Source organism: Eschrichtius robustus, chromosome 21, assembly GCF_028021215.1.
Source record: "Eschrichtius robustus isolate mEscRob2 chromosome 21, mEscRob2.pri, whole genome shotgun sequence".
Taxonomy (NCBI): Eukaryota; Metazoa; Chordata; class Mammalia; order Artiodactyla; family Eschrichtiidae; genus Eschrichtius; species Eschrichtius robustus.
Window position 1 is genome coordinate 34,967,462 of NC_090844.1, and position 24,213 is coordinate 34,991,674.

Here is a 24,213-nt window from a genome sequence, read left to right on the forward strand (position 1 = left end):
TAGATACAATACAAAAAGTAATTCAAGTTAATTGAGAACTCCAGGTAGCGGAACTCTAGTTAATTAAGTTTTAATAGCATGTAATTCCTAATAATTAAAGATGCTTTTGTGTGCACCCAGATAAAGTGATATTGGACATGGTCATGCTTATGTTGCTTCTTTTGAAATTAAGGTGGAAATGCTTTAATAACACTGGAGGAATCTAAACGCGGCCCAGCAGACCCTTCTCCTGAATGTTGTGAAGTCGTCCTCAGCCAAGACATGTTCAGGTTAACCCTGTAGAACCGCTCACAGTGTCAGGACGAAAAGTCCTCCTCCCACCGTTATAATATTTCCTCATTATTTCTACATTTCCCCTAAGCACGTGATTCCAAGAATGGAGAAAAATAACCTGCTAGAATCAGTGCCTTTGTGACTGTGGCTAGAATCATTCTACCATTAAAACAGTGAACATCTACTATTATTGCCACCTGATTGATTGAATACCAGGTGGAACTGCATTAAAATCATTATAGAGTTTTCTCACTTAAGGCTTATTAGAAAATTAGATTATGCAACCCTTCCCACTTCTGAGGAAATTTTACTTTAAGGAGATTTTACTTCTCACAAACCCTAATAACCTCTGACTGTGTATGAACCATTCCGTCTGCCTCTTTCCTGAATTAGAAAGCAGCTGTTCCTTCAGAAGCACGTTACTGTCTGAAGGACCAACGGACAACGCGGCTGTTGGAGCTTCCTTGCAGCGTCAACTCACGAAGCCCACGAGGTGGCACGGGGCCTGTCCCAGCCTTTGCCCCCGGCTCGTCCAGGTCCTTCCTACCAGTCGGCCGAGACTGGGGTACAGCTTCCTGCACCCACATCCAGGGCTATCTCCAACTAGCTGTGAGGGCATAGTTGTCACCGCTTGTGCCTTGATTTCTTTTGTCTGTGAGTAGAAACAATAATAGACCCTACTTGATGGGGTTCTTATGAAGACTGAATGAAATAATGCACATAATATGATGACATATAAAACGGGCTCAATATATGTTAGCTCTTATTATTAACCTGGAGAGTTCCTCCTGGCAGGAAGCTTTTCCTACCCACTCAAACCAGGTAGGTGCTCCCACTACACATTGCTACAGAATCTTGACCTTCCTTGTAACATTTGTTATACTTTTAATCACCTATTCAATGCCTGTCTTCTCAGCTAGATTATACACACCGCAAGGGCAGGTCTGTCTTTTTTTTTTCTTTTTTTTTTAATTCCCTGGTGTCTAGCACAGAGCCTGAAACTGAATATTTGTTAAATGAGTGAAAGTTGATTGCTGAAGCTGTAAAACTAATGGGTTCTTTGGGCAGACATTCAATTATCAGTTTTTAAAATTGGTCGATCTGCCGGAACTAGGAATTGAGGGAAATTGGTATTGTGCCACACCTCAGTTTGAGACATAATTCAGAAGAAAAATAATAATAACAGTAGTGGTACCTAAGTTTTCTGTCCCCTCTTTGCTTTATAGTGTATTCATACCTATTACGCCATCTCAGAGGCTCAAAGAATACGAAAGTTGGAAGAAACTCCAGAGCCATCTCTTTCAAAGCTTCATGTGAGAGATAAGGAAACAGAAAGCCGTCATTTACCCGGAGTCACAGCATCCTTCAAAACGCCTCCTACAGAAAGAGCACCAGGAAAGCCCTTGGACTCTGACCGTGTGTTCTATGAGCTCAAAAGCTTGAATCGTAACTTGTGAGGGGATAAGAAATTGCACAAAAATGGGCAGATGGAACTAGAAGATGGAAATACAATCGGATGGTCCAGACAAGGGGTGATGCTCAAGGCCCAGGGTGGGAGCTTTGTCTTATGCTGAAGTGGACCACAGCCCCCAGCGCCATGCAAGCAAGAGCTGCTCCGGAGGGACCCGCAGCGGTTGCGGCTGGGTGACTGATCTCCCCCTTATGAGCCAACAGGTGACGGTTGGGCTTATCAGCTTGGTGCACTGTGCGTCGTCTAGCTGGCTTGGAGCAGCGTGCCTGGCATTCTGTCTCTTCTGTCCACTGCAGATACCTCCCTTTAGCTTCCCAACGTGGAACACCGGGGGTCTGAAGGAAAATCCCTCCATCAGTTGGCACGTGGGAGACGCTTGCTGATAATGATGTGGAAGAGAATGGTCTTCCACATGCCTGGAAGTTCAGTCCAGTTCATCTGCCCACACACTGGGAACACAGGACTGACTGCGCAGTCCCCTGATTTTGGCCCCTCTGCAGCCTGCATATGGGGGATACCTGCCTAGCAGAGGCCCCAGAACACCTGAGCAGAGTGGGTGGCCCAGGGGGATGCTTAGTAATAGCAGAGTTGAAATGGCGGGGGGCTAAGGTCAGGGACTTTTTAAAAATAAAGTCAGACTCAGAGAGTCTTTAATTCTCACTTTCATCTTCCTTCTTGACAGCAAGTGGAAGGCGGGCGAAGTGCCTCAGTGCAGCGACACACAGACGTCGGGAGCTGGCGTGCTGTGACTGTGAGAACTATGCTGGCGCTCTCTCCTGGGCACCGTTGCTTCCTCTCAGGGGATGGTCTGGGTGCGTGAGCATTCCAGGAAGTCTTTCCCACCGTCCCTATCGCTGTCCTGGGTTCCCTCCCCCAAACCCTTGTTATGCTTCATAATTGTATAGAAATGTCTAAGTTTCCATCATATCCAACCCACAGCTCTGAGGGGGACATTTCACACACCCCGAATTAATATCAAGCTAACGTTGGGCAAGTTGCTCTAAACAGTCTAAACTCAGCAAAAGAATAGCCACCCGGCATCTATAATCATTTACTTTCAGCAGCTTGAATGCAAATGTCATTAAATCTTTACAGTGGTTGCAGTGAATGCCATTCATTTTCATCTGTAGTTTCAAAGATTTACACAGGGGAGTTTTTCAATTTGATATGAACGATAAGTCTTACACATCCTGTGGGACCTAGTGGCCTATAAAAACTGATTGAAGCGGTTTCCACAAGGGTTTAGCCTGCTTGAAATAACTTGAGAACAAAGCTTCATTCTTCCTACGGGGAAGGAAAAGGGAATAGGAGAATAGGAAGAGGGGGTCAGCCAAGAGCCAGTCAACCAGACTCAGTGGAAGTGCTTGGGCAGAAGCTGTACTTATGCAAAATTCAACAAACTGCACACGTTAAGTGCAAGTCTGTGCAAATGTGGATCCCACCTTCAAGCAAAGGAGGTAAGATTTGTAGTAAATACTTGAATCTGAGTTGCAAGTAACAGGGCCATCTATCATGATAATACCTATAATTTAGACCTTTATCTCCTTTGCGCAGGAACCATGCTAAGTGCTGATATCCACTGTAAAAAGGATGCTCACAGCAACGGAGGGCACAAAGGAAGTGAGGCCCGGAACAGCTAAGCCATTTGCCCAAGGTCTCAGCTAATGCGCCTTCAACACCAGACCCAACTCCAAACAAGTGCTGCTGGATAAAATACAGGATACCACTTAAGACTGAATTTCGGATAAACAACAAATAAGTGTACTAAAAAGTATGTCCCAAATATTGCTATTTTTATTTGCTAAATTTGGCAACCCTTCTCCAAATCTCATCCTTTAAAGCTATTTGTATGGAATTCTGGTTAGGAGTGAAATGGTCTATTGCCTATATGTGATATTGTGATTTATAGTAAGAAATATGTCTTTGGTCTTGTCCTGTTTCTGGCCCAGGGCTCCTAAAACGCTTGGAATTTCCTAAGATAAGATCCAAGGAGGTGTCTTTTGTTATGTTATTGAGGTGACTTGGGGGAGGCTCCTAAAGAAGGGGGCTGGTGCCAGAGGAACCTATTCTCCATCAGAGTTGGAACTTTCAGTCCCTCCCTGCCACCCCATCTAGGGAGGGAGAGGGGCTGGCGATTGAGTTCAATCAATGATTAATCAATCACACCTGTGTAATGAAGCCACCATTAAACCCCCAAAAGGACTGGGTTCAGAGAGCTTCCACGTTGGTGAACACCTGGAGATTCAGGGGAGTGGTGCCCAGAGAGATCATGGAAGCCCCGTGCCCTTTCCCCAGACTGTCCCCTCTGCATCTCTTCCACCTGGGTGTTCCTGAGTTATCTCCTTTATAATAAACTGACGATCTAGTAAGTAGAATGCTTCTCTAAGTTCTGTGACCCACTTGAGCAAGTTAATTGAACCTGAGGAGGGGCCCTCTGGAACCTCCCATCTGTAGCCGGTGGGTCGGAAGCACCAGTGACAGTCTAGACCTGTGACTGATGTCTGAAGAGGGGGAAGGGGCAGTCTTATAGGACCGAGCCCTTAACCTCTGGGATCTGACGCCATCTCCATGTAGGTAGTGTCAGAACTGAATTGAACTGTAGGACACCCAGCTGGTGTCTGAGAATTGCTTGGTGGTGCGGGAAAAACCTCTGCACGGTGGAATTTGGAGCGGAAGTAGGCCACAGTAAAATAGGTGCTCCAGCCCTATTTTGGATGAATCGTGGTAGCTGCAAGAGGCATAAGACTTAGACAAAACTGTCATGTAGATGATATTTGTTTTGAATATTTGTTCTGTTAAACACAAGGCAACAGGCCCCAAATGGAATTACTTCTGCTGAGCTTCACATCACCAAACCCAGGCTTAACTTTACTACAGTTTCAGCCTCTCCCAGGAATGGAGACTTAAACCCGTCCATCAGGATCACCTGGTCAGCACTAGTGAGGTCGTCTGCCCGATAGACCCCTGCAGCCCCTATGGGAAAGGGACCTGACACAAGCACCCCACTGTTGGCTGGTATAACTTCCTTGTTCCCACTCCCTTGGGCCTATAAAAGTCTTTCATTTTGTACGGCACCTTGGAGCCCCTTTCTATCTGCTTAGATGGGATGCTGCCTGATTCACAAATCATTGAAGAAAACCACTAAGATCTTTAAAATTTACTAAGTTGAATTTTGTTTTTTAACAGTTCTGAGTCTGATAAGCCTCACAATGTTTAAACCATTCCCCTCAACACCATCAGCAAAATCATTTGAGCATCTGTCCCCCAAATACACATATTTATTTATGATTGATATATTAATACTCTCATATTAATATATCTTGTACGTTTTAAAGCACAAAATAAAAATGTTAAAGATGAGATATAAAAATGTAAGAAGTACCACCACCTCTTTCTTTCTATACCCAATAGACTGTCCTGAGCACCCACTTTGGATACTGCTGGACACTCTGGCCTCATCCTTGTCCTGGGCAAGACTCATAATAACTAAGATTTAGTGAACACCTATGTGTGGTTTTCTCACTTGGTCCTTGTACCAGTTCACGAGCCCCTATTTGCCTTTGGTGAACACTGGGGTGAGGAGCTACTTCAGAGGCTCAGTGACTCACCGAGTCCCACCCTGACCAGCAGAGCTGAGACCTGCAGAGCTGTGCTCTCTCAGCCGGGCTGCCTGCGAGGGAGCTGGGGTGGGAGGGGAGGCAGCTGTGCCAGATGCTGGAAGCTGGGGTGATGCTCCCCCCATTTTACCGAAGAAACTGTAGGTAACATTTGCCTGTTGTAACAGTTAATATGCTTGTTTTGGAATTTGAGACTTGATCCCAGAATCTGTGCTTTTTCCTGCTTTGCTATATATTCTAAGATAGCTCTGAACCTGAACCCAAGTATAAATAAAGGTTGGTATTCCCTCCTTAAAAATAAATAAATAAATAAAAAGGACACTGGAACTAACCAAGCAAACTTAAACCCAGAGAACCACTAGAGTTTTATCCAATACATTTTTGTAAAATCCAAGTTTTCTTTAACTCTAGGTACACCTGGCTGAAGTGTTTTACTTTTAGAATGTGGTCTAACAATGGAAACCTCTTCAAAACATTTTTGAGTGGCAGGATACTTTATTAACACGCACTTGTGCCCAGGGAGGTTTCTGTGTCAGGAGCACAGGTCTCCTCAGGACCCTTCCCTTCGGTTAGACACACTGAAGAGCGGTAACAAGGGTCTGGGGAGAGGAGGAGAGGATGCTGTGCCTGCAAAGGGGCAGAAGGAGAATCCTGTGACTCCTGGGGGCGCAGGTGAGGGCTGGGGAGTTTTAAGCAGGGGAAAAGGGGCAGGAATTAAGGGGAGGCCGTCGTGGTTATGAAGTGATGCAATGAAGCTGTTGGCCAGGGTTTTTCAGGCTTTGCTATCTTACCTCCCACTTGCTAACCTTGTCTTCAGGACCCTGAGGCACATGGCTTCACTCTTCCAACTACAGGGAGCTCTTTTGCTTTCCTACATTTCTAAGCTTAAACAATTTTCTGTTTCTCAAGGTCCCATCAGTTCTGCATAGTGGGTGATGAAATCATAGTGAATTCAGATATTAAGCATATATATATATAACAGAATTTATGATTAAACAAAGAAAATATAGCCCTCATCTTCATGGGTGGAGATGGGGGAGGGTATTCAGGCATTCAGGGGGAAGACCCCACCCCCTACTTCTGTGCTGTCATTCTTCCAGAAGTGCAGAGTCCAGCCCCCAGCCTGGGGCACAGAAGCAGCACAGGACCTGGGGTGGGACGCAGTTTGGGGAAAGTTCCAGCAGACAGAGAGCTAATCCAAGCAGGGGTCCCCCAGCATCTGCAAACTCCATGCCAGGCATGGTTCCAAGTACTTTAAATGTTAGTACACACTTAATCCTTATTTTCTATCAGGCAGGTCCTCATTTAACCTCTGTTTTACAGCTGAAGAAACTGAGGCACAGAGAGATTAAGTAACTCACCAAGGCCACCCTGGAGGAAGGGGCAGGCAGAGCCGGCCTCTCACCAGAGTCTGGCCCCTGGGGCAGCTCTTCAAGGCTGCGCTCATGCTGACCACGTGCTGAAGGACAGATGTGAGGGCAAGACTTCATTAACTTCTCCTGTCATGACCTTTCTGGATCCTTGGCCCAAAGTTAGCAGACAGGGAGCCCTGAGCATAGCTGAGGTCCAATAGGATGGGGGTTTGCAGCTAGCTTTTAATGTGATTTTAACAAGAGAATGAAATGGCTCTCTCTCTGAGCATGGTGATGGGTTTTGATGCCTTCTACAGTCAGGAATAACTTATTTTGTCTTTTTCCTGCCCTTAACAGAAGGCAAAGGCTGCTCCGCCAGCAGCATAGGCAGGCCCAGTGAGGCTGTGAAGGGAGGGAAATGAGTGCTTCAAGTTCTTGGGCTGGTCTTCGTGATTAAGAGGCCTAAGAGGTCTTAATAATCATAACGATTCCGTCTGGGCGGGAAAGAGGCAGGAAAGCCGATCTACACGTTACTGTTGTGAACCAACATGACGTGTTGTTAGTGTCACAGATTTCTAAACGTCATTTTTGTTCAGGAGTCACAGGGGCCTGCTCCCAGCCTGGATCACCTGCTTCAATTTGCTGTCCAAACAGCAGGATCCTTCGTGTCTACAGCAAGATACAGTCCCTGCACATTTGCTCATTCACAGAATCGTCCCAGAGTCAATCCGCCTCCCCTGCTTCCTGCAAGAAACAGCTTCTGATTCACCGACTGGTCCGGCATGCAGGGCCCTTTCCTGCATCTCTGCGTCTCTTAGCAACGCCTCCCAAAGCGGCCCTGTTCAGTTGCCATCATCACCTGCCACCTGGGAAAGGAAACCGGCCAGTTCCGGTGCGGGGCCACCACTCTCTAAGGCACAGACATGGCACTCTGTGTCCAGATTTTCTGGTCTTGGTTTCAAATTCACCAGTGTTGCATTAAATTATGCTTATTTTTAAATCCTGGAATGTGTGCTTCTCTCATGATATTTTATTCTTTTCAGTAAATGTAGTTGACTAATTTAAATTTATTTTTTTATTTTTTTTTTAAGTTTTTAATCTTTTATTTATTTATTTATTTATTTATTTATGGCTGTGTTGGGTCTTCGTTTCTGTGCGAGGGCTCTCTCCAGTTGCGGTGAGCGGGGGCCACTCTTCATCGCAGTGCGCGGGCCTCTCACTATCGTGGCCTCTCTTGTTGCGGAGCACAGGCTCCAGACGCGCAGGCTCAGTAATTGTGGCTCACGGGCCTAGTTGCTCCTCGGCATGTGGGATCTTCCCAGACCAGGGCTCAAACCCGTGTCCCCTGCATTTGGCAGGCAGATTCTCAACCACTGCGCCACCAGGGAAGCCCCTAAATTTATTTTTTATACTTTCGAATAAAAGATATAAACTAACAAGCCAGAAACCTTAATTTTTTTCAGTTTGAAAAACATTCACTCTCTAAATATGTGACCACATAGTTGTTGCGTTCCTTCATAATGAATCACGAAATTCACACATGAACTCAGGAGAAACCACAAACTCAAGCCCTCTCTACATTATATCAATCCAAGCTTTCCTCCCTTCACTCAGATGGCCCATCTCCATTAAGAATCTTCTCCTGACTAAATCACCCCACTGCAGGCCTACACTGATTATTACAGAGTAGTAAACCTTTGTCTTTATTCTGCTGATGTTTCTTGTATATATACGTCTAAAAATGCCTCTTTGCATATATGTTTGTCTACCACAAACGTTAAGCTTACAGAAAGCAGAAAAAGAATCTTCTGCCTCCCCAGTGTTCATTGCAGCACTATTTACAATAGCCAGGGCATGGAAGCAACCTAAATGCCCATCGACAGACGAATGGATAAAGAAGTTGTGGTACATATATACAATGGAATATTACTCAGCCATAAAAAGGAACGAAATTGAGTCATTTGTTGAGACGTGGATGGATCTAGAGACTGTCATACAGAGTGAAGTAAGTCAGAAAGAGAAAAACAAATATCATATATTAACGCATGTATGTGGAACCTAGAAAAATGGTACAGATGAGCCAGTTTGCAGGGCAGAAGGTGAGACACAGATGTAGAGAACAGGCATATGGACACCAAGGGGGGAAAGCTACGGTGGGGTGGGGATGGTGGTGTGCTGAATTGGGCGATTGGGATTGACATGTATACACTGATGTGTATAAAATTGATGATTAATAAGAACCTGCAGTATAAAAAAACAAACAAACCAAACAACTAATGCTAAACTTTCATTGGGTTATCTGTATGGAAATATGTTAATATAAATGTTTCAGACATTACGTGAAATTTCTAAAAATTTTATATGTTCTGGTATAATGTTATAAGTCATAATTCTAGTTATTACTTTAAAATGTATATCTCAGAAATAACTAAATTTCCTTGTCAATTGCACTATTATGAACTTTCATCAAATCTTTAACCATGGTCATTTTTAAGTCTTTTGTCATTTACAGACAGTTCTGGGTGTACTCTGATGCTTTTGCAAATATGTTCCTATAAAAGGGTTTCATCTTCAAGGAATTCATAGAAAAGACTCTGACAAGTACAGGTTTCTGGTAACTGTACTGCTGAACTGAATGACTAAACATTTTCAGAACTCTAATGAAAAACTGATGAACTCAGAAAAGTGCTAACAAAAGATCAAGATGAAAAAAAACATTAATTACATGGGACTGAGTGAACTGATGAGGATAATTATAATTTTTGTGACTTTCTGTTTGAATTAAAAAAAAAAAAAATCCCACAAGGACTCAGAGGCAAAGAATATACAAATCAATTTTCACTGCAAAGTAAAGGAGCTGTTACAGTGGAGGATTACTGGACTGAATGTCAATATTATGACATAGTATGAGTGTGTTTCGTGTTTGGTAATTGCAATCATTGTTGCTTTTGTTGTGGTCATCCATTTACAATGCTTGGTGTCAGTCTATTTATCTCTTGTAAAAATAAAATACAGTGTGTGTGTGTGAAAAAAAAAAAAACTGGAATAATTAGAAAAAAAAAATCTTCTGCCTCTGTTTTGTGCTTTATAAAGGACCTGCAGAAACATTTAATAATGCTTAAAGTAAATTACAGGTAGTCAACAGTGTAATTCCTGCCATTACTTCTAACTGGATTTATGTGATGCTTTTTTCTCAAAGGGCTCCAGAAGCTGCGAACAATAAGACGACACAATAAACAAAGGCAGCCGGTCCTCAGTGGCTCACAAAACAGCATAAAGGTGGTAGGAGAGCAGTTTGCAGAGAACTATAAGGAAAAGCTCATTTAGTAAAACAGATCGAGGATGAGAAGGGAAAGAATTTGCCATGAGCTTTCTAAAATGGCATGAAAAGTAGACTGATTTATTTAAATAGAAAAAATTTATTTTAGAGGTTGTTTAAAGCATGGAGTAAAGCTGGTTCATTAGGAGAATAGTTACCGCTATTGGGGGTCATTATTCCTAAAGATTATTCACAAAGCAGATCCAGAAAATTAGGTTACCAAGCTCAGCCAGAAATATTACTGTAATTCTTTGGCTACGGGGCCACCCAGGAACTCCTTAAATATTAGTCTGAGCCACAAGAGAAATACCCTTTCATAGAAACACCACTAGGCTAAATTTATGACCCCAAAGATAGTTCGAAATTTTATTCTACTTTGGATGGACTCCAAGAGTGCCAACCACCCCTTGCTTGCCGAGTTCCTGGCGTGGATGGCCTCACAGTTCACTGCCTACAGATGTGAACCGGAGGGATGAAAGCACCTGAGGGAAGAACGGAAGGCATTGGTAAAAGAGAAGGTCACTTAGTGTGGTTTTGCCATAATCTAAAGTTGAGAAATATTTATGGAGCACCTATTATGTGCAATGCATTTTGTAATGCTCAAAAAGGGGGGGGGGGGAGTTTTTCTATTTAAATCATAAATTCTATGCACTGCAATAAGTTTAACTTTTTGAGGTTACAAATGTGGAAAAGATCTACTCTATTGTCTATCATTAGAACACAGCTTCAGTTGGGGAAATCGCAAATCCTTGAGTAACTGGAGTTTTCTCCCCCTTCACCTGTCTGTGTCCACAGGACCTCATCAAACCTCTACATTTCAGAACTAAAGGACTCTGAAGAAAATCAGAGCCCCCAGTGTTCAGAGGGAGTTAAGCTGTGTGCCTCAAGGCTTCTTTGACAAGATTAGGAAATGGGAGGCAGATTCAAACCTCTAATCTGCAGAGTAACTGTAGGAAGGTCGCTTCATAAACACACCCACCTTTCCCTTAATTTCTGTGTTTCTCTCCTGCTTAAAACTCTCCAAAGGCTCCCCACTGTACTTAGAATAAATTTCAAAATCCTTACCGAAAACTAAGAGGCCCTGTGTGATCTGGCCCTGCCTATAGCTCTGAGTAAGCTTCACAGTAACTTATGCTCCCCAGTGACCCTGCAGGTACAGGGGGCTCTTCTGCTAACCCTGCCTAGAACCTTCCCTCCCTGATCTTCTCGTGGCTGCCTTCTGCCTGTCACTCAAGGCTTAACTCTGAGGTCACCTTCTGTCATCACATAAACTAAACCATTCATTCGAGCGCCCTCCCCTCATCACCCCTTGTTTTATTTTCTTCCAAGCTCTTGTGGCCGTCTGAAGTCCTATGCTCGTGTGTTGTTTGCTTGTTTATCATTCCCTGTAGGAGCAAGGACTTGGTCAACTCACTGCTGTACCACCCGTGCCTGGAACATTGCTCGTCACGTAGCTGGTGGTGAACAAATACTTACTGAATGAATGAATCCAGAAGTTATTTGTTCAGCAACTTTATTCATCCCTAGCATGGCCATAGTCACAGAAAGCAGCAGTATCATCTCTGAACACACAAAATCAGAAGAGAGACTTCCCTGGTGGCGAAGTGGTTAAGAATCCGCCTGCCAGTGCAGGGGGCATGGGTTTGAGACCTGGTCCGGGAAGATCCCACATGCCGCAGAGCAACTAAGCCCGTGCGCCACAACGACTGAGCCTGAACTCTAGAGCCCACGGGCCACAACTACTGAGACTGCATGCCACAACTACTGAAGCCCATGTGCTTAGAGCCTGTGCTCCACAACAAGAGAAGCCACCGCAATGAGAAGCCCCCGCACCGCGACAAAGAGTAGCCCCCGCTCGCTGCAACTAGAGAAAGCCCGCGCACAGCAACGAAGATCCAATGCAGTCAAAAGTTAATTAATTATTTAATTTTTAAAAAATCAGAGGGGAAAAAATCCTTTCTAAAACTTGTGAGATCTTCTGCTAGATGAGCCACCCTATCCTTCCACTGGATGAGCCCATTCAAAACTTCCACTGGTTGAGCCCACTCAAAACTTCCGCTGGATGAGCCCATTCAGTCCTTCTGCTAGATGAGCCACTCAACTTTTACTTTATGCAATTAACAATCTTGCCTTACAATTTAAATAAATCTGCTGTCTAGTTTCCTGGCCTGTGGTAGATTGAAAGAAGTATATTAGAGGTAGACACACTAATAGCAGCAAGAAGGGATAGGCCAGCATGGAGAAAACTAAAAAGTTACTAAAAAGCAAAAAGAACTGAGAAAACTGAGAGTATTTGGGGCATAGAAGCAAATAGTCTCACAGATCTAAAGTTGCCAGCAAGCAATACTGCAGTTACAGTAATTGCTTAAGTTATCAAGAAAATTAAGTTATGTTGTATATATGTATATGTATCTAAGGAAACAGGGAAATAGTAAATGTTAAGTCCTCCTTTGAAAAGTTTTTATCCAAAATGCTATTTTTACTGTTATTTTAAAGGGCAAGCAAAATTCGGTTTTCTAAGAGAATTGATTTCTGTGGAACATGTTAGAGGACCTCTTCCCCCCTCCCTCCCTCCTTCCCTTGTTTTCTTCCTCCCTCCCTCCCTCCCTCCGTCCCTTCTCACAGTTAGAACTGTGTAGCTAACCATGTCTCTTTTACCTTGAGCAGCTAGAAAGCACACAGCCAAATTTGACTTTCAAACATACCGGCTCTGTTGGCCTTTATGGCATGTTCTTTTGGGTTCTTTTCCTGATCTTGACCTGATCTTTTCTTCATCTTGACACATTTATATTTTCCTAGAACTGATTCTTTATTACTATTTACCTTCATCATTATTTTTATTATTTGTGCTATAGTTGTAGGGTACTTTAAATCCTTTATGGAAAAAGATTGAGATCTCTCTGCTTAGGGCATGAGATGGATGGAGTGGCATTTTAACTGCTACTTCATCATACAATCAGATTGAGAACTCAGTCAAGAGTAACCAAGCTTCTTGCAGATAAAATGGAATTTTCAAATGACAGAACATTGTAAGTGCTTGAATAGGGTCCTCGAGCTTTTTAGCTCACGATCTGCTGGACTTGGTAATTGAAAGGTTAATACAAAATCACACATCCTGAAAATTGAAAGTTAAATTCCAAAAAGTTAAAATTGACTAAATATAATCACAGGATATGTGCACAACCCAAAGGGCAGCCAAAAAAGAGCCACAGCTGCTGATTCCTTTAGAACGAAGGAGAGCGAACTTCCTCACAAAGCAGGCTGCAATGGCCCAGCAGTGGTGACAATGTGGAGCCAGGGTTCTTTCCTTTGCCCATCTCGTGTTTTCACTGATACGGTTCAGTTCAAGGAACATGGCTTCTCCTCACTGTCCTGACTTCTCGGATACTGTGAGTAGCCCAGGGAGTGGCTGTAATGTTGAACAGATCACACATAGAACCCAAAGGGCTACAGAACCCTGCTTTCACCGAAGGACTTATATTTATGTAAATCATGTAGCATTTTACAGTCTCTAAAAATCTACAAGGAAAAAAGTCGTTGAAAGAGAAAACTTACCATATTATGCCCAGTAGCAGATTCTGGAAGCAAATCTATTTATAAGTCATATCAGGCAATAATTTGATTCTAATACATTGCTTGTTCAGGGATGCTTTTTAAAAAAATCTCCTTAAGAGCTATAAAAACTGGCTTCCCTAAAATCAGAGAGGGCTCAGATAGGACACTTATACAAAGCAGTGACTTTATAAATTTTAAGTGAAACTCCCTGAAAGTGTCTGTGTCATCTATTGGGTTGGCCGTCCACACCTGCCCCCTTCTCTCCATGTCCCATCAACTTCTAGGACCTGTCCCTCACACAGGTTTACATGGTTATAACCACCTTTGGGCTCTCAGTAGACCTGATAGCACCATATGAGCTGTCCCCACCATAGTAGGTTGGGTGGGCACCAACCCCCAACCTGCACTGGACCAAGAAGCCTCTTCGCAGGGGGATTGGGAAGCAGGTCTGTGGAATCCCAGTCTTTAACGAGAGGAGATATAAATCTGGGAATTGTGGGTGACCATATTCCTCCCCCTGGAGTAGGGGAAGCAGATGTGAAAAGAGAGAAAGAATGATTCGGAGAAGAGTGCTGGAAAGGGCAGATGGCAACAGGTGAGTTGAAAAGAGAGACCTGGGGCTTCCCTGGTGGTGCAGTGGTTAAGAATCCGCCTGCCAATGCAGGGGACACGGGTTCGAGCCCTGGTCCGGGAAGATCCCACATGCCGCGGAGCAGCTAAGCTCATGTGCCACAACTACTGAGCCTGCGCTCTAGAGCCCGCGAGCCACAACTACTGAGCCCATGCGCCACAACTACTGAGCCTGCGCTCTAGAGCCCGCGAGCCACAACTACTGAGCCTGCGTGCCTATAGAGCCCATGCTCCACAACAAGAGAAGCCACCGCAATGAGAAGCCCGTGCACTGCAACGAAGAATAGCCCCCACTCGCTGCAACTAGAGAAAGTCCACGTGCAGCATCGAAGACCCAATGCAGCCAAAAATTAACAAAAAAAAAAGAAAGAAAGAAAAAAGAGAACTGGATGCTCTGGAGCCCTCATGCCAGGTGATCCTGACGCAGCTGCACCCCCGCCCTTGGTTCTACACACCCAACATTACAGGCAAGGGTTCTCCTCATGATGAATCTCCCTCATTGGGGTTAAGTAGCCTTGAGGGTTTCTATCATACACATCCAAGAATCCTAACTAATCTACAAGTGATAGAACACTTTTGTTCAAGGGCACAAAACTTGAAAGTCAAACAGGCAATGGTTGGAACTGATTCCAACTGGCTGAGTGCGGGCAAGCCTCTTCTTCATTCTGGGCCTTAATTCTGGAATCGATTTCTAATATTCCCTTTGCTGAGTAATTAATTCACGGGACTAAAAACACAAAACAATCCCTTTCAGCGAATGTATTTCCTTTTAATATGGGAGAATAACAAAACACAACTCCTTTTTGTATAGTTATAAAAAACTCAATTCAGCATTTTGTCCAAATCTCTCAGGGCAAACCTAATACTTAACTCGTGCTACCAATATTTTGTAGAGAAATTTAACACTTGAGATTAGAAAATTGGGTATATATTGGCATAAATTGTTTAAAAATGTATTTTGGTTCCTTTTTATCCTCTGGATACTGGAGAGGTATCTAATTTTACCAATAAAGGAGTTTCCCAACAGTAGTGACTTCTAAATATGATGGATTTTTAGAGATTTGTCATCAAAGGTGTAGCTTTGGTAGAGCTTTCACAAACACAGGTGCAAATGGATTGGCAAGAATTTAGAATCTTGAGCTAGTGAGAAGGAAACCACAGTCTGATCTTTTCACATTTCAGATGAGGAGTTTAGACCCAGCGTGAGGAGGTTGCCCTTACTTAGCTAACTTGAACCAAAGAGGGGGCCAGACCTGGGTCCCAGCTCCCACCCCAAATCGTTTCTACAAGTCTCAGGGGCAATGTGTGAAGTGGTCCGTGCGCTCTCCGCCCTCTTCTCCCATCAAGATGTAGAGGTGAGATGGGGCCATGAGGGCGGCTCCTGCACAATGACCACAGGACGTCTGTGTGAACGTCAAAGGAAAGGGTAAGGAGAGAAAAAGAGTGAGAGATGTTGTCATGGGAATGCCGAGGCAAACCACAAGATGAAAAAGATTTGAAACCCATTCTGCTACCTCAGGTTTTATTTACTCAAATAATAAATCAAGACATCTGTGTCAAAACCAATGCAGTGTAAAACAGACTAAAGATAAGCTTTTGAATCTGATCAACACTGTCTTCTAAATACCAAAATCCTTTAAAAGGGATACCACTGCATGTTTATCTACATCACTGTTCCAATTACTATATGGCATTTGTGCAAGCTCTCCCTTTGTTCTAGCTTCTTTTTCTTTTTGATCCACCTCCTAGAGTAACAAAAATAAAAACAAAAATAAACAAATGGGACCTAATGAAACTTCAAAGCTTTTGCACAGCAAAGGAAACCATAAACAAGACGAAAAGACAACCCTCGGAATGGGAGAAAATATTTGCAAACGAATCAACGGACAAAGGATTAATCTCCAAAATATATAAACAGCTCATTCAGCTCAATATTAAAGAAACAAACACCCCAATCCAAAAATGGGCAGAAGACCTAAATAGACATTTCTCCAAAGAAGACATACAGACAGCCACGAAGCACATGAAAAGATGCTCAACATCGCTAATTATTAGAGAAATGCAAATCAAAACTACAATGAGGTATCACCTCACTCCTGTTAGAATGGGCATCATCAGAAAATCTACAAACAACAAATGCTGGAGAGGGTGTGGAGAAAAGGCAACCCTCTTGCACTGTTGGTGGGAATGTAAATTGATACAGCCACTATGGAGAACAATATGGAGGTTCCTTAAAAAACTAAAAATAGAATTACCATATGACCCAGCAATCCCACTACTGAGCATATACCCAGAGAAAACCGTAATTCAAAAAGACACATGCACCCGAATGTTCATTGCAGCACTATTTACAATAGCCAGGTCATGGAAGCAACCTAAATGCCCATCAACAGACGAATGGATAAAGAAGTTGTGGTACATATATACAATGGAATATTACTCAGCCATAAAAAGGAACGAAATTGAGTCATTTGTTGAGAAGTGGATGGATCTAGAGACTGTCATACAGAGTGAAGTAAGTCAGAAAGAGAAAAACAAATATCATATATTAATGCATGTATGTGGAACCTAGAAAAATGGTACAGATGAGCCGGTTTGCAGGGCAGAAGTTGAGACACAGATGTAGAGAATGGACATATGGACACCAAGGGGGGAAAACTGCAGTGGGGTGGGGATGGTGGTGTGCTGAATTGGGCGATTGGGATTGACATGTATACACTGATGTGTATAAAATTGATGCCTAATAAGAACCTGCAGTATAAAAAAACAAACAAACAAAACAACTAATACTAAACTTTCATTGGGTTATTTGTATGGAAATATGTTAATATAAATGTTTCAGACATTACATGAAATTTCTAAAAATCTTATATTTGTATTTGTATGGAAATATGTATGGAAATATGTTAATATAAATGTTTCATACATTACATGAAATTTCTAAAAATCTTATATGTTCTGGTATAATGTTATAAGTAATAATCCTAGTTATTACTTTAAAATGTATATCTCAGAAATAACTAATTTTCTCGTCAACTGCATTATTGTGAACTTTCATCAAATCTTTAACTGTGGTCATTTTTAAGTCTTTTCTCATTTACAGACAGTTCTGGGTGTACTCTGATGCTTTTGCAAATATGTTCCTATTAAAGGGTTTCATCTTCAAGAAATTCATGGAAAAGACTCTGACAAGTACAGGTTTCTGGTAACTGACTGTACTGCTGAACTGAATGAATAAGCATTTTCAGAACTCTAATGAAAAACTGATGAACTCAAAAAAGTGCTAACAAAAGATCAAGATGAAAAAAAAAATTTAATTACATGGGACTGAGTGAACTGATGAGGATGAGTATAATTTTTGTGACTTTCTGTCTGAATTTAAAAACAAAAATCCCACAAGGACTCAGAGGCAAAGAATATACAAATCAATTTTCACTGCAAAGTAAAGGAGCTGTTACAGTGGAGGATTACTGGACTGAATGTCAATATTATGACATAGTATGAGTGTGTTTCAGGTTTGGTAATTGCAATCATTGTTGCTTTTGTTGTGGTCATCCATGTACAATGCTTCGTGTCAGTCTATTTATCTCTTGTAAAAATAAAATACACTGTGTGTGTGTGAAAAAAAAAATTCTAAATTGCTCACCAAGAATGATTAATATAATGACAGAATTATCTAGAATTTTATCATTCTATGAGCAGAACAGTTTCTAAACTCACAACAGGCCAGGAAAGTCAAATAGGCTTGAGAAATTAAGCATTTACTCCAGATGAGATCAATGACCTCCTCCTGGGGGTTAGGTGTACCTGGGGGTCAGTATTGAACTTCAGAAGAGAACTTCATTCAACTGGAATCTGGCCAGAGAAAGAAATATCAGCCTTTAGGGAATAGACAGCAAACAATTGTGGCCCTAAAGTTTTGTGGTGGGGAATTGTGTTACTGCCCAAAGATGGCACTGACTCATATCACTGGATGTTAACCCCCTTCCAAGTTTCATTCATTCAACTGATTGTTCAGTGCTGGTCCTGTAGAGAACATCCCAGCGCCCGCTGAAATCCCATATCCCCTGAGAGATGCAAGCCCACTGAGGGTAGCTTCCCTGCCCTGGAGCCGTTTGACAAAATAATTAATTTTTAGAGACAAGCAGAGGTAGATGAAATTAAATTATTTTCATACTTTTATTTCATTAAACAGTTTCATTCCCTTTCTGGATTCGAAGATTCATACTTATCCTAGAAGGTAGACCTGGAAAGACCTCAGAGGTCAGACAGGGTAACCTCACTTTGCTCAGTGAGTCGTCAGGGCGCTTAGCTAGTTGGCTGGCAGAACCAGAGCTTCATTTCATCTCCTGAATCCCAGCGCCAGTGACCTTTTCTCTAAATAAAATCTCTCTATCAAAAACTGATACACTTTACAGACATATTTCAGACCCTGGTTTTGTTTTAAGGCAAAACAATCCAAGACACAGAGGGTTAAAGCTATTCTCTCTGATCTGCTGTGTACAAATGGACCCCCCCTTCCCCTCAGCACCTCAGGGAATAACTGCGACACCCCCACGTCCCTGTGCCCCCGCCCCCGCCCCCAGCCTCCAGGGAGGCCTTTTCTGCCCTGCTTATTCTCACTCTGCCTTCTAAACCCTGAACACTCCTAGCAGCTGGTGATGAAAACTCAAAAAGTTAATTGTTTTTGAGATGAGAGAGGAAGAGAAGAGGAAGACCAAAATAAAGAGGTAAAATCCTTGGGAAATTTAAAGCTACAGGTGGGGTTTGTAGAAATGGCATTTGGGGGGAATTTTTAATATTACTTACTGCTAATTTTCTTTTCTTTTTGTTTTTTTTAAGTTGCTTTCTTGGGAAGGGAAGCTGTGAATTAGCTCTTTTTTTTTTTTTTTTTTTTCTGGCTGCTTCGGGTCTTAGCTGTGGCACACAAGATCTTCGTTGAGGCATGCGGGATCTTTTGTTGCAGCACGTGGGCTTCTCTCTAGTTGTGGCGTGCGGGTTTTCTCTTCTCTAGCTGTGGCGTGCGCATGGGCTCCAGGGCACATGGGCTCTGTAGTTTGCAGCACATGGGCTCTCTCGTTGAGGCACGCGAGCTCAGTAGTTGTGGCACGCGGGCTTAGTTGCCCCGCGGCATGTGGGATCCTAGCTCCCTGACCAGGGATCGAACCCACGTCCCTTGCATTGGAAGGTGGATTCTTTACCACTAGACCACCAGGTAAGTCTTTCTAATGTCATTTACACACCCAAAGTCATTGTAATTTCAAAACATAAAATATGTAAGATAGGAAGACTTAGTTAAAAAAATGGAGAATTCCCAAAATGATTGTAGAGAAAGCTTTTTTCCCCTCTCATTTGACTTGTGTCTGTTTTCTGTGTCTTTAGCCCCAAACTCAAGTCACATATCAGCAAGGCTAGGTCACTAGACCTGATATTCCTGAAGCCCCTGTGCATGGACCACAGGAGCTCTGTCCAAGCTGCTGCATCCTGGCCTCAGGACGCAGCAAGTCACTGACCGTCCTCAAGCATCTGTCTCCTCATCCACAAAGTGGGCACAATGATAATGTATAACCTCACAGAGTTGTGAGGTTCTGTAAGGGGGAATCATGCTTTGGAAGCTCTCTGTAGGGCACAGAGAGTGGTAGTTTTCACTAAAGCCTAGTCATGATTTGGATGAAGAACTAAGTGATTATTGCACCCACTCCTTGTGATACTTGGATACATCAGCAATGTTCACTCTGGACCCCATTTGTTTCAACAATGAGGGAGTAAATTTAGCCATTTGGAGAAGAAAGTCTACACTTAGGATCCAGACTTTTTTTGCTTGGGAAGTTGATACAAGGACCTCCATCCTATGATACACATGTAGGAATAGATTTTGCTTCCACGTAAGCAATATTTCACTTTAATAAATGTAGTAAATAATCACATTTGTATGAGTGTATTGAGTGAAAGGCCTCTTCACTGATAGCTCACAGAAGACATTTTTAACCAGTCTGCTGTCACTTTGCGGTGACTCACACAGCTAAATTCCAGCTCATGCGAGGACAGGGCGGTGCTTGCGCACTAATCTATCAGACCCAGGGAAACCTTCATGTGCCCAGGGCTGGGCGGATGGAAACCTCTCTTTGTTGATTTCTTCCTTTCTCTAACGCCCAAGGCCAGGCAGGGGTCACCTGGCTAATAACAGCCACGAGGCACCTGAGGGACTTGTAGTTCTGAAGGTGCTGACTTCCCAACTCCCTCTTCCCCGTGGCAGAGAGAGTCACACAGTCTGACCAGCATGGTCAAGGTTAAGTTTAGCCCTGCTTCCTCCCCTGACCCCAGAGCCCCCAAACTGACCCCTCTAACTCCATGCTTCCCGGTCCTACCTGCTGTCCCACTGACTTTGCTTCTCTTCTCTCCCCTAAGATAGGGCTACTGAGGGACCCTCACTGGCCCCGTGGCGACTGCCAGGCAGGTGGCATCCTCAGGGCTTTCTGATGAGAAAACAGAGCTCTGGTGGTTTGCTCAAGGTTAGGAGTTGAACCTGGGGTTTCCAGGTTTTTAGCCAGGAATCTTGCCATCCTTGCTTTAGATGGGGCAGATGTCTGGGGACCCATTAGCAAAAGTGGCTAAATGGGGCAGATAGGCAGAAATCTACCCACTTGGAGCAAGTCCCACAGTGCCTCTCCCTAGAGAACTGGCAACAGCTCTGAGGTTTTCTCATACCTGGAAGGCGGAGGAGAAGGGAGGGGAGATGGAGTTTTCAAGTCATCAGAGCAGCATTAAAGAACACAAACAACTATCGTGTGACCCCACATTCAGAGACTGGGCTCTGACGCACGGATATGTCATTCCTCTTAAATCCCTGTAGGAAATGCAAGATACAAGGACTAGGATGGAATGTGAACCATTTCTTAAGGAAGCATGCTAGCATTTCTCTTCTTCCAAGAGTTTCCCTCCAAAGAGAACTTGAGCTCATCTTTTCTCCCTGATTCTCGACTGTGGCTGTAAGGGCCGCCTGTTACGGGGAAAGGGGCAGGAAGGAGGGTGCAAAATCACGCAGGAGGGAGGCACAGGCTCCAGAGGAAGCAGCAGCACGTCCACACCTCTGGGAGGCCCCTCTCCCGATGCTGTGAATTTCATCCATTTCTCTGGTGACTTCCCCAAGCGTCCCTCCATGTGGACCTTCCACACAGTCCAGCAAGAGGCCCCCTCCTCCATCTCATCCCACCAACCCCTCCCTCACCCTCATTGCCTATATATGTACAGAGTATAGCAAGATGTCCGTGCTATCCGGAAAGAGAAAACAAAAGCATAATTTTTAATTTTGTCCACCCATTTTGGGATCAGTACACCTGAGCTGGGTGGAGAGGGGAGGCTGGGCTCAAGCACCAGCCCGGTGAGGAGGCTGAGTGGAGATGCAGAGAATAAAATGCTAAGAGCAAAGAGTAGGCTTGGCCATGACTGGAGCCGGCAGAGGCGCTGGAAACCACCCAGCGCTACCCTTTCCCTTCTGGTGGGAAGGGAATCAGGGCCTGGAGGCTGACACCCGGGAAGAACATCGACCTGCCGGCAGGGGTGGAAGGTGGTCCACTGGGTACAGATGGGGCTGAGTTCCAAGACTGCACTCCAGTTCTGGAAACCTCCACAAAACCCACCGAAGCCTCCCCAAGTCCCCCTCGCCCATTCCGGAGAACAGGTTTTGCTTCTAACCTTTCCTTTTTGGGAGGAAGAGGAGGATTTTTGCCTAATCACTTCCCAATTCCTTCATCTGAAGTTGGGGATAGGAGCCTTTGTTTTTCGGGTGGCTATGCAGATTAACACCCAGCATAAGGGCTGGCGCAGCACAGGGCTCAACAAGTGTCCGTGTACCGCCTCCAACCTCCCTCTCCGCTTTCCCATAAAGGACGCTAGTCTTTGGCAGAAATCTTGGGAAGGAGCGATTCATTCTCTCCTTCCGCACGATAAGCCGCTCGCGCAGGGAAGGTGGCGGAGCACAGAGGAAGGAGCCAGGCCCACAGCGGACAGGAGACCCCAGTGTGAGGAACTGGGGGCCCTGCGGGCACATCGGCCCCCTCTCTCCACTCTCGCTTCTCTGGGAAGAGCTCGGGTCTCAGGGATTCAGCCACGCGCACTTTCTTACCTTGAGAGGCAGGGCGGCAGGCGGGGCCGGGCAGCTCCTGCTGGTCTGGAGGAGCGCACGATGCCTGCCGAGCCTGGCGCTCCTGGGCCGCGTGGAGGTGCCCGAGCCCTCAGCGCTCCGCGGGCGTCCCGGGCAGGGGGCCGGCGCCTCGCCACCTCCCCCGGACCCGGGGCTTTCAGCCGCGGCGGCGGCCTGGGCCTGGGGAAGGGAGCCTCCCACGGCGTCCTGAGCCTGCGGGTCCGTGCCCCACACGTGCCGCGGGGCGGGACCGCCCGGCCAGGGCTTCCAGCCCGCGGAGGGACTGCGGCCACCGTCGCCCATGCCGCGAGCCGGGCTAAGGGGTCTGCATGGCCGGGGCTGCCGCCGTCCACGGGTCCCGGAGGCGGGGGATCTGCGAGCGCGCCGCCTGCTTGCATCCACGTCCCGGGTTTTCTCCTCTCCCTCTTTCCCCTCCTCGGGAGCGGAGCAAATGGGAGCAGCTGGTGCCTCTGTCCCACGGCCCTGCCTCTGCGGGGGAGGGGCAGCCGGGCCCCGCGGGAGCCCGAGGGCCCGGCCTGCCGAGAAGCCGGTCCCGGGGCCCGGGAGAGAGCGTGCCTGCTCCGGGCCCCCTGCGGCCGCAGTCCGGGCGGGAGCCAGGGCGGGGCGGGCGCGCGCCGGGGTGGGCCGCAGCTGCACGGAGAGGAAGGAAGTTTTCATCTGCTGCTGCTCAGCCACGTCCTCCAGGGGCTCGGCTGCTCCAGCCGGGTCGACTTTCAGACCTCGGGGCCCAGGGATGCGAAGGCCGGCAGCTGTGGGCAGGTGTGTCCTGGCCCCATGGCTCCACGACGGCCTGAGGAAGCAAATGATACACCAGCCCAGGGGGAGTCTTCCCCCTGGAGTGGGGAAGGAGTGGGGATGGAGGTGACCCAGCCGTGGGTTGGACTGTGCATGAACAGACAGGCTGGGGGAGCGAGGCTGGGAGGGGACAGTCGGGACTCGCCTGCCCTCTCCCTGGTGTGTCTGACGGATTTCGTTCTGTTATCCGGCCCCCTCCCCATATTTGAATTGAAGACACTAAAGTAACTAGTTTCCATGCTTATCCTAAACTCCATATTAGCGACACCTGTTGTTTGGTGTCTGACCCTGAGACGGATGCATGTAAAGATGAGCCCCCAGGACACTTCAAAGCTCACTTTCAATCTACCTTGCTTGCATCAGTGACACACAGTTGTAAACAACTTTAATGTTTTAATGAATTTCCACTTGAAATCATGTGGTTAGTCAGGAATTCCCCAGGGGGTAGTCCCATAGTCCCACAGCAAAATACTAGGCATCACACACGCGCGCACACACACACACACAAATAGATAAGTAAAAATAAAGAGATAAAGATGAAAAAGAGAAAATAAGAAAGATGAAATAAGAAAATCTATCCAGGTGACGAATCAAGCAGGAGGTTTTTTGTTAAATTATTTTAAGAAATACTTTAGTTTTCTTAAACTGTGAGAACAATAGGAAATCACCTGAAAATTCATCCAGTAATTCACATTTAGAGGGTTACTACAGGCTCAATATCCCTCACAATGGAAAAGAGCCCTTTGAGTCCTGCTGACGTTGATCCTGGGGAGAGCACAGCAGTGGGTGGAAAAGGTCTTTTCTTTATCAATTTGAGCTTGACTGGGAGGGAACCAGGAAATGATCCTCTGAGACAAACTGGCACTCGGCCTGGAGAGCTGGCAGCGAACTAGCCTGAGCCACAGCCTCCCAACTCCTGGCCGTGACCTCCCACGGGCAGTGTACCTTCAGTGGCCGAGGGCACCGGCCCTGGCTGACCACCGCTGGTCGGGGCGGCTCCTTGGAAATTCTCAGCCTGGGTGGATGGGGCCCTGTGT

At 45.3% G+C, this 24,213-nt stretch overlaps 1 protein-coding gene across 1 annotated transcript in view; it reads right to left on the reverse strand.

Moving 5' to 3' along the window:
- PSD3 (pleckstrin and Sec7 domain containing 3) overlaps positions 1–23,208 on the reverse strand; it is a 560,448-nt gene extending 537,240 nt beyond the window's left edge. The window contains exon 1 of the mRNA XM_068532284.1: positions 22,343–23,208. Coding sequence (XP_068388385.1) covers positions 22,343–23,038 — 696 coding nt within the window. The 5' untranslated portion in view covers positions 23,039–23,208. The remainder of the gene's footprint in view (positions 1–22,342) is intronic.
- Between the last annotated feature and the right edge of the window lie 1,005 nt (positions 23,209–24,213).